Raw genomic sequence first — 9,385 nt, 5'->3', positions numbered from 1 at the left:
AAATGATTGATAAGATGAAAAAAGCCACTGGGCTGGACGACTCGCCTGCTTCCACGTACGCGCCATGAGAACTGGCGTCCGGTAAAGATGGGTTCTTCTTTGCCAAAGTTGATATATTTCTATCGCTGTCGATGTCGCCGTGGAGGGCTTCCCGTTCAGACCTGACCCACCTGACGAAGAATCAATCAATATACACTCCTATATATCCTGAAGCCGAGCTGCCATTGTTAATGCTGGTGTTGCCGAGCTGGTCAAACATCCCGGTCCGAAACCAGGACAGGGGACGGAAGACGCGTGCGCCCATCCCCACCATCGCCCGATCGATCCGATCCGATCCGCCGCCACCTGCTTCTGCTTGACGGCGTGCGCGCGTGTGGCGCCGAAAGGGATGGACGCGGTGCCGGCGCTGGCGGTGGTGGACGCGCGCTTCTGCGCGGGGGACGAGGCGGCGCTGGCCGTCGCCAAGACGCTCAGCATGTCCGGCAACGACTTCACCGTCACCGACGCCGCCACGGGCGCCCTGTTGCTGCGCGTCGACGGCGTCCTCTTCAGCCTCCGCCGCCGCTGCCTCCTATCGGACGCCCACCGCCGCCCCGTGCTCACCGTCCAGGAATCGGTGGGTCTTCTTCTCCTCTTTCGTGTCGCCCCCCTCTGTTTCCTCCAAGCTCGTTGATTTCCTCTTCCCCAACCGTCTGACCCTGACGCGCTGCGGTTGGTGGCCGGTCGTTCCATCCAGGCGCTGGTGATGAACACGCGGTGGAAGGTGTACCGCGGGGACAGCACGAGCCGGCGGGACCTGCTGTTCACGGTGGTGAAGCCGTCGGTGATCCAGCTGCGGTGGTCCACCAAGGTCAGCGTCTTCCTCGCCAGCAACGACGCCGAGCAGGCCCCCGACTTCCGGATCACCGGCAGCTACCACGACGGCGCCTGCTCCGTCTCCCTCGGCGAATCCGACACCGTCATCGCCAGGATCGACCGCCGGTCCACCGTGGTGAGCGCGCTGCTGGGCAAGAACGCCTACAGCGTCACCGTCAACCCCGGCATCGACTACGCCTTCATCGTCGCGCTCGCCGTCGTCCTCGACGAGATGCACTACCAATGACCACAACTCAAGTCCCCTCCAGCCGCGGGTGGCTCGTACGAATTGTTGTGTGTGTCAATGCTTTCTGCAGGAGAATCGCGATTCACGAATGCTCTGCTTTTGAGTTGATAATACATGTGTGAGTGTGACGATGCGAAACAGAGATTTTGATCCCATTCGAGCGGGAGGCACTCGGTTGAACGGCTTTGCCTGGTCCAATTCGGTTTCGTTAACTGGTCTCTTTGTAAACATTGGATTGGCCTGTACGTCAATTTGTTTTTCTCCAGAGACCTATCACTTTGCTCACTCCCTTCTGCTTAGAGCATCTACAAGCAGACCCTCGAACCCGTCTCAAATGCTTGGGCAATGCCGCCCGGTCACTGCCCTGTCATATTTTTTTGACACAGACAGGCCTCTCAGACAGCCCTCAAACGCCCGAGCTGACCAGTATCCCTCATATCCAACTCAAATATGAGGTGGATATGGGGTGTCCGGGCACATCCGATACGTCGGACTGACGAAAGGGTCCTGACCGGAAACGCCCCTCAAACCCGGCGGTCTGGTGCTCGTCTCCTCCGTCGGACCGGTGGCGCCGCACGGCGCAGCTCCGGCGGGCCGCGTAGTGCATTGCCCGACTATTTAAGTCGACTGGCGGCACCGAAACCCTACCATCCATTCACATTTTCCTTCTCATGTCCGCTGCCGCCACTTTCCACTCCACCTGTCCACCTAGTAGCCATGCCCCCACGTCGCCGGGTGAGGAGCGAGCATTTTCTGACTCCGGAGCGCCAGCTTGAGCTCCTTGAGCAGATCCGGGCAAGGCGTGAAGCCCGGATCACAGCGGGGCTACCTCCGGATGCAGTGGATCCGGAGGAGGAGTTGAAGGAGGAGGAGGAGGATGTGGGGACGCTGGCGAAGGGGATCTGCAGACAGAGCGGTAGGCTATCCTCGATTCCCTCCGGTAGGTGTCGGCTGCAGAGGCAAGACGCCGTCGCCCGTAGGAGATGGAGGGGCAAGAGGCCGTGGACGAGGCGAAGATGTTCGCCTACATGGATGAGGTCGAGCAGGAGGAGGATGAGTCGAAGCCCCCCTACCCGCCCGTCCAGCTGGCGCCCGACACCGTCGTCGTGGACATCTTCGACGACAAAGAGTAGCTAGGGTACTGCGTAGATGTAGTACGTAGGATTACTTTTGCATGTTTTATATGGATCTAGGTGATGAAATACGAGAGAGGTAGATGCAAAGTGGCTAATTTGAGGTGTACCCGGTCAGTGCCTGCCCGCGGACGCGCCCGTTTGAGGGGCCGAATTTGCATTGTCCGGCTGTAGATGCTGTTATAGTGTAACATAGTTCTAAGACAGGTGAGAAATCTGTAGGGGCATATTGGATACGTTAGCACCCTGAACTGTAATAGTAGGGTCTACTAGTTTGTTTGGGCTTTTCATCCCATGGAAGAAAGAGGACCCTTTGACTAGGGTTGCTCGTGCCTCCCGCCGGTGTCGTCGCGAGTCTATCTCGTCTTCTGTGGGCTTATGGCCATGGTGGCGCGGTGGATCCCAGCCTTTGCCAGTGAAAACGTTTCGTTGTTTCATTTTTTGTTAGGGTTTGTGTCCTATTCATCCTATTCAGAGAGGCGAGGTGGCGGCTCTCTGAAGATGGAATAAGATTCTTCCTGCCTAGTCCCCGTCCTGGTGATGTTTCTAGCATCGTCGAGGCCGTGTGGGGTTTTTTCTCTGGCAGATCTCACAGGATTCGATTGGCGTTTGTCTTCGGCGGATACACGTGGATCCTATCTCCGTTCGTATGTGTTCATGTGCCTACATGTTGTATCATTTCGATCTACGCATCTCTTCATCGGCGGCAATTGCCGTTGGTGCGCTGGTCCTATGCGACCTTAGCACGATGACTTGCCGACTGTCTAGTACAACAAGGTTTTCCTGCCTCCGAGGGAGGGGCGAAGATGGCAGCGCGCCTTCGGCTCGCTCCAGTGCTTCTATTCATTGCTAGATGGAGTACGAACCTGGATGTATTTTTTATTTTCTGGTATTCTTTGTACTACCTTGACTCTGGATGAATAGATTGAAAGTTTTTCCTTAGAAAAAAAGAGAATCTACTTCATTTTTGAGTCAATCGCATGAAACTACGAGTTTGTAGCTAGGGTTTCACATAACCATAATTTTTTTATTTTGTTTTGCCTTAATTTTCCAGCCACACCCAAACCAATCGTGTGAGTTGTTTTGATAAATTGACACCTCATGTCCACTTGTCATTGCTAGTTTTGTCACACAAGCAAGTCAATGTGGTAAGTTGACTTCCACGGACGAAGCTAGAGACCGGGGATGGGGAGGGCACTAGTGCAGAAACCCTTTGATGAAATAGGCTTTCGCCCCGCTATATTAATATAACAATCACACGATACAATGTAGTTGCTGGAGCCGCAACACAACCAAGCCCAAAGGAGAAAAAGAGAGAAAGAAAAAGAAATAAATGCCAACACCGGTAGATCGACGACACGAAGATGACCGGCAACCAGCGATACCCTCTAGAGAAGTCTCACTGCGCTCCTAGCACTCTGATGCGCCGCGTACCGAGCAACACCTTCTAGAATGAAGCGACGACGATGCAACTGCTGCCTGGACTAGTCCTAGGGTTTCCCTCGGTACACGAAGGGAAGTTGGGAAGGTGTACACTAAGGCCCTTCAGGAAGGAATGACAGCACCTGTAGGCGTCACCACGTCGGTGCCGGACGAGCCGACAAGGATGTCTCCCAACCCCAAAAAACCACCACCGCCCGAACAATCCATAGTGCTTCACCCAACATACCACCACCAACATGCGCCACCACGGTCTTAGCGCTATCCTTGTCGTCTCACTATGGTCACCTGACATGAGGCCTAGAGGAAAGAGGAGGGGACAATAGAATCAGGGACAACAGCAACTCAGCCGTGCGGGTGGGAACAACCTCCTCCACCGCTACGACAGTCGACCGGACGCGGCACCACGGACACACTAGGCCACTACTGGCCCGGCCGGGCCTAGCTGGGCCTATGAAGGCCCCGTTGCCACAATGCAGCAAGCCGGCTGATAGCGCCGCACCACCACCTGCAGAGATTATCGCCGCTGCGCCACCAATAGACAGCCCTCCCGACCCAGATGGGGCCTAAAGGGGCCAAGATCTAGGAATATACCATGACGAAATTATATATATAATTCTGATCACAATGAACTAAATGCATAGGATAAAACTTTTGATGAAATTCCAATTTCAGTCGGTTCCAATCCCATGTTCCAATATCATCCAATAGCCTATACCATGTCAATATCTTTCCCTCCAAAGATAAATAGAATACCTTCTTCTTAACTCCATCATCAGATAAACCTGCAAGCTTAAATAATCCACAAATTTCATCCACATAGATAAGTGCATATCAACATGTAGCGTTCCATCTCCTACATAAGGATTAGCTAGCAGTTTCTTTAACATACCCGAATGAATCTCATAATAAATATTTGGAGTAGGTTCAGTAGGTTGAGGGGTAACTCTTATTGCTTCTGGTCGAGGTGAAGATACCCCGAACAAACCCCTCAAAGAATTATTTTCCATAGTGACAAGTGACAGAAAATTTCAGCACATAAGATAAATGTTTCCTTACCAAATTCCACATTTCAAAGGCACTTCACTCCCCAGCAACGGCACCAGAAAAGAGTCTTGATGACCCACAAGTAGTATCAATCGTAGTCCTTTCGATAAGTAAGAGTGTCGAACCCAACAAGAAGCAGAAGGAAATGATAAGCGGTTTTCAACAAGGTATTCTCTGTAAAGTACTGAAAGTAACAGTGATAGTGAAGGAAATATGCCCTAGAGGCAATAATAAAGTTATTATTTATTTCCTTATAATCATGATAAATGTTTATTATTCATGCTAGAATTGTATTTTCCGGAAACATAATACATGTGTGAATACATAGACAAACAGAGTGTCACTAGTATGCCTCTACTTGACTAGCTCGTTAATCAAAGATGGTTATGTTTCCTAACCATGAACAATGAGTTGTTATTTGATTAACGAGGTCACATCATTAGTAGAATGATCTGATTGACATGATCCATTCCATTAGCTTAGCACCTGATCGTTTAGTATGTTGCTATTGCTTTCTTCATGACTTATACATGTTCCTATGACTATGAGATTATGCAACTCCCGTTTACCGGAGGAACACTTTGGGTACTACCAAACGTCACAACGTAAATGGGTGATTATAAAGGAGTACTACAGGTGTCTCCAATGGTCGATGTTGGGTTGGCGTATTTCGAGATTAGGATTTGTCACTCCGATTGTCGGAGAGGTATCTCTGGGCCCTCTCGGTAATACACATCACATAAGCCTTGCAAGCATTACAACTAATATGTTAGTTGTGAGATGATGTATTACGGAACGAGTAAAGAGACTTGCCGGTAACGAGATTGAACTAGGTATTGGATACCGACGATCGAATCTCGGGCAAGTAACATACCGATGACAAAGGGAACAACGTATGTTGTTATGCGGTCTGACCGATAAAGATCTTCGTAGAATATGTAGGAGCCAATATGGGCATCCAGGTCCCGCTATTGGTTATTGACCAGAGACATGTCTCGGCCATGTCTACATTGTTCTCGAACCCGTAGGGTCCGCACGCTTAAGGTTACGATGACAGTTATATTATGAGTTTATGCATTTTGATGTACCGAAGGTTGTTCGGAGTCCCGGATGTGATCACGGACATGACGAGGAGTCTCGAAATGGTCGAGACGTAAAGATTGATATATTGGAAGCCTATGTTTGGACATCGGAAGTGTTCCGGGTGAAATCGGGATTTTACCGGGTTACCGGGAGGTTACCGGAACCCCCCGGGAGCCATATGGGCCTTCATGGGCCTTAGTGGAAAGGAGAAAGGGGCAGCCCAAGGTGGCTGCGCCTCTTCCCCCTCCCCTAGTCCTATTAGGACTAGGAGAAGGTGGCCGGCCCCCCTCTCTCCCTTCCCCTCCGAGGAATCCTAGTTGGACTAGGATTGGGGGGAGGAATCCTACTCCCAGAGGGAGTAGGACTCTCCTGCGCCTCCCTCTATGGCCGGCCAGCCTCCCCTCCTCTCCTCCTTTATATACTGAGGCAGGGGCACCTCTAAACACACAAGTTGACACAAGTTGATCCACGTGATCGATTCCTTAGCCGTGTGCGGTGCCCCCTGCCACCATATTCCTCGATAATACTGTAGCGGAGTTTAGGCGAAGCCCTGCTGCTGTAGTTCATCAAGATCGTCACCACGCCGTCGTGCTGACGAAACTCTTCCCCGACACTTTGCTGGATCGGAGTCCGGGGATCGTCATCGAGCTGAACGTGTGCTCGAACTCGGAGGTGCCGTAGTTTCGGTACTTGATAGGTTGGATCGTGAAGACGTACGACTACTTCCTCTACGTCGTGTCATCGCTTCCGCAGTCAGTCTGCGTTGGGTACGTAGACAACACTCTCCTCTCGTTGCTATGCATCACATGATCCTGTGTGCGCGTAGGAAATTTTTTGAAATTACTACGAAACCCAACAGTGGCATCCGAGCCTAGGTTAATGATGTTGATGTTATATGCACGAGTAGAACACAAGTAAGTTGTGGACGATACAAGTCATACTGCCTACCAGCATGTCATACTTTGGTTCGGCGGTATTGTTGGACGAGACGACCCGGACCAACCTTACGCGTACGCTTACGCGAGACCGGTTCCCTCGACGTGCTTTGCACAGAGATGGCTTGCGGGCGACTGCCTCTCCAACTTTAGTTGAACCAAGTATGGCTACGCCCGGTCCTTGCGAAGGTTAAAACGGAGTCTATTTGACAAACTATCGTTGTGGTTTTGATGCGTAGGTGAGATTGGTTCTTACTTAAGCCCGTAGCAGCCACGTAAAACATGCAACAACAAAGTAGAGGACGTCTAACTTGTTTTTGCAGGGCATGTTGTGATGTGATATGGTCAAGGCATGATGCTGAATTTAATTGTATGAGATGATCATGTTTTGTAACCAAGTTATCGGCAACTGGCAGGAGCCATATGGTTGTCGCTTTATTGTATGCAATGCAATCGCGATGTAATGCTTTACTTTATTACTAAACGGTAGTGATAGTCGTGGAAGCATAAGATTGGCGAGACGACAACGATGCTACGATGGAGATCAAGGTGTCGCGCCGGTGACGATGGTGATCATGACGGTGCTTCGGAGATGGAGATCACAAGCACAAGATGATGATGGCCATATCATATCACTTATATTGATTGCATGTGATGTTTATCTTTTTATGCATCTTATCTTGCTTTGATTGACGGTAGCATTATAAGATGATCTCTCACTAAATTATCAAGAAGTGTTCTCCCTGAGTATGCACCGTTGCAAAAGTTCTTCGTGCTGAGACACCACGTGATGATCGGGTGTGATAGGCTCTACGTTCAAATACAACGGGTGCAAAACAGTTGCGCACGCAGAATACTCAGGTTAAACTTGACGAGCCTAGCATATGCAGATATGGCCTCGGAACACGGAGACCGAAAGGTCGAGCGTGAATCATATAGTAGATATGATCAACATAATGATGTTCACCGATGAAACTACTCCATCTCACATGATGATTGGACATGGTTTAGTTGATTTGGATCACGTGATCACTTAGAGGATTAGAGGGATGTCTATCTAAGTGGGAGTTCTTTAATAATATGATTAATTGAACTTAAAATTTATCATGAACTTAGTCCCTGATAGTATCTTGCTTGTTTATGTTGATTGCAGATAGATGGCTCGTGCTGTTGTTCCGTTAAATTTTAATGCGTTCCTTGAGAAAGCAAAGTTGAAAGATGATGGTAGCAATTACACGGACTGGGTCCGTAACTTGAGGATTATCCTCATTGCTGCACAGAAGAATTACGTCCTGGAAGCACCGCTGGGTGCCAGGCCTGCTGCTGGAGCAACGCCAGATGTTATGAACGTCTGGCAGAGCAAAGCTGATGACTACTCGATAGTTCAGTGTGCCATGCTTTACGGCTTAGAATCGGGACTTCAACGACGTTTTGAACGTCATGGAGCATATGAGATGTTCCAGGAGTTGAAGTTAATATTTCAAGCAAATGCCCGGATTGAGAGATATGAAGTCTCCAATAAGTTCTATAGCTGCAAGATGGAAGAGAACAGTTCTGTCAGTGAGCATATACTCAAAATGTCTGGGTATAATAATCACTTGATTCAATTGGGAGTTAATCTTCCGGATGATTGCATCATTGACAGAATTCTCCAATCACTGCCACCAAGCTACAAGAGCTTCGTGATGAACTATAATATGCAAGGGATGAACAAGACTATTCCCGAGCTCTTCGCAATGCTGAAAGCTGCGGAGGTAGAAATCAAGAAGGAGCATCAAGTGTTGATGGTTAACAAGACCACTAGTTTCAAGAAAAAGGGCAAAGGGAAGAAAAAGGGGAACTTCAAAAAGAACGGCAAGCAAGTTGCTGCTCAAGAGAAGAAACCCAAGTCTAGACCTAAGCCTGAAACTGAGTGCTTCTACTGCAAGCAGACTGGTCACTGGAAGCAGAACTGCCCCAAGTATTTGGCGGATAAGAAGGATGGCAAGGTGAACAAAGGTATATGTGATATACATGTTATTGATGTGTACCTTACCAATGCTCGCAGTAGCACCTGGGTATTTGATACTGGTTCTATTGCTAATATTTGCAACTCGAAACAGGGACTACAGAATAAGCGGGCACTGGCAAAGGACGAGGTGACGATGCGCGTGGGAAACGGTTCCAAAGTCGATGTGATCGCGGTCGGCACGCTACCTCTACATCTACCTTCGGGATTAATATTAGACCTAAATAATTGTTATTTGGTGCCAGCGTTGAGCATGAACATTATATCTGGATCTTGTTTAATGCGAGACGGTTATTCATTTAAATCAGAGAATAATGGTTGTTCTATTTATATGAGTAATATCTTTTATGGTCATGCACCCTTGAAGAGTGGTCTATTCTTACTAAATCTCGATAGTAGTAATACACATATTCATAATGTTGAAACCAAAAGATACAGAGTTGATAATGAAAGTGCAACTTATTTGTGGCACTGTCGTTTAGGTCATATCGGTGTAAAACGCATGAAGAAACTCCATACTAATGGACTTTTGGAACCACTTGATTATGAATCACTTGGTACTTGCGAACCGTGCCTCATGGGCAAGATGACTAAAACACCGTTCTCCGGTTCTATGGAGAGAGCAACAGATTTGTTG

General features: G+C 49.0%; 1 protein-coding gene across 1 annotated transcript; it reads left to right on the top strand.

The window, feature by feature from the left end:
• The first annotated feature begins 207 nt into the window (after positions 1-207).
• On the top strand, positions 208-1,387 carry LOC123105623 (protein LURP-one-related 15). The gene is made up of 2 exons (XM_044527720.1): positions 208-616; positions 737-1,387. The coding sequence occupies exons 1-2, from the start codon at positions 389-391 to the stop codon at positions 1,100-1,102; spliced, it is 594 nt and encodes a 197-aa protein (XP_044383655.1). The 5' UTR covers positions 208-388; the 3' UTR covers positions 1,103-1,387.
• The last annotated feature ends 7,998 nt before the right edge of the window (positions 1,388-9,385 follow it).

This window comes from Triticum aestivum, chromosome 5A, assembly GCF_018294505.1.
Source record: "Triticum aestivum cultivar Chinese Spring chromosome 5A, IWGSC CS RefSeq v2.1, whole genome shotgun sequence".
NCBI classification, from domain to species: domain Eukaryota; kingdom Viridiplantae; phylum Streptophyta; class Magnoliopsida; order Poales; family Poaceae; genus Triticum; species Triticum aestivum.
Note: the sequence above shows the minus strand (reverse complement) of the source record. Positions and strands in the feature narration are given on the sequence as shown.

Coding starts and splice junctions, on each gene's coding strand:
- LOC123105623 (XM_044527720.1), top strand. CDS start 389: ATGGACGCGGTGCCGGCGCTGGCGGTGGTGGACGCGCGCTTCTGCGCG. Junction 617..736: donor TGCTCACCGTCCAGGAATCG/GTGGGTCTTCTT, acceptor CGTTCCATCCAG/GCGCTGGTGATGAACACGCG.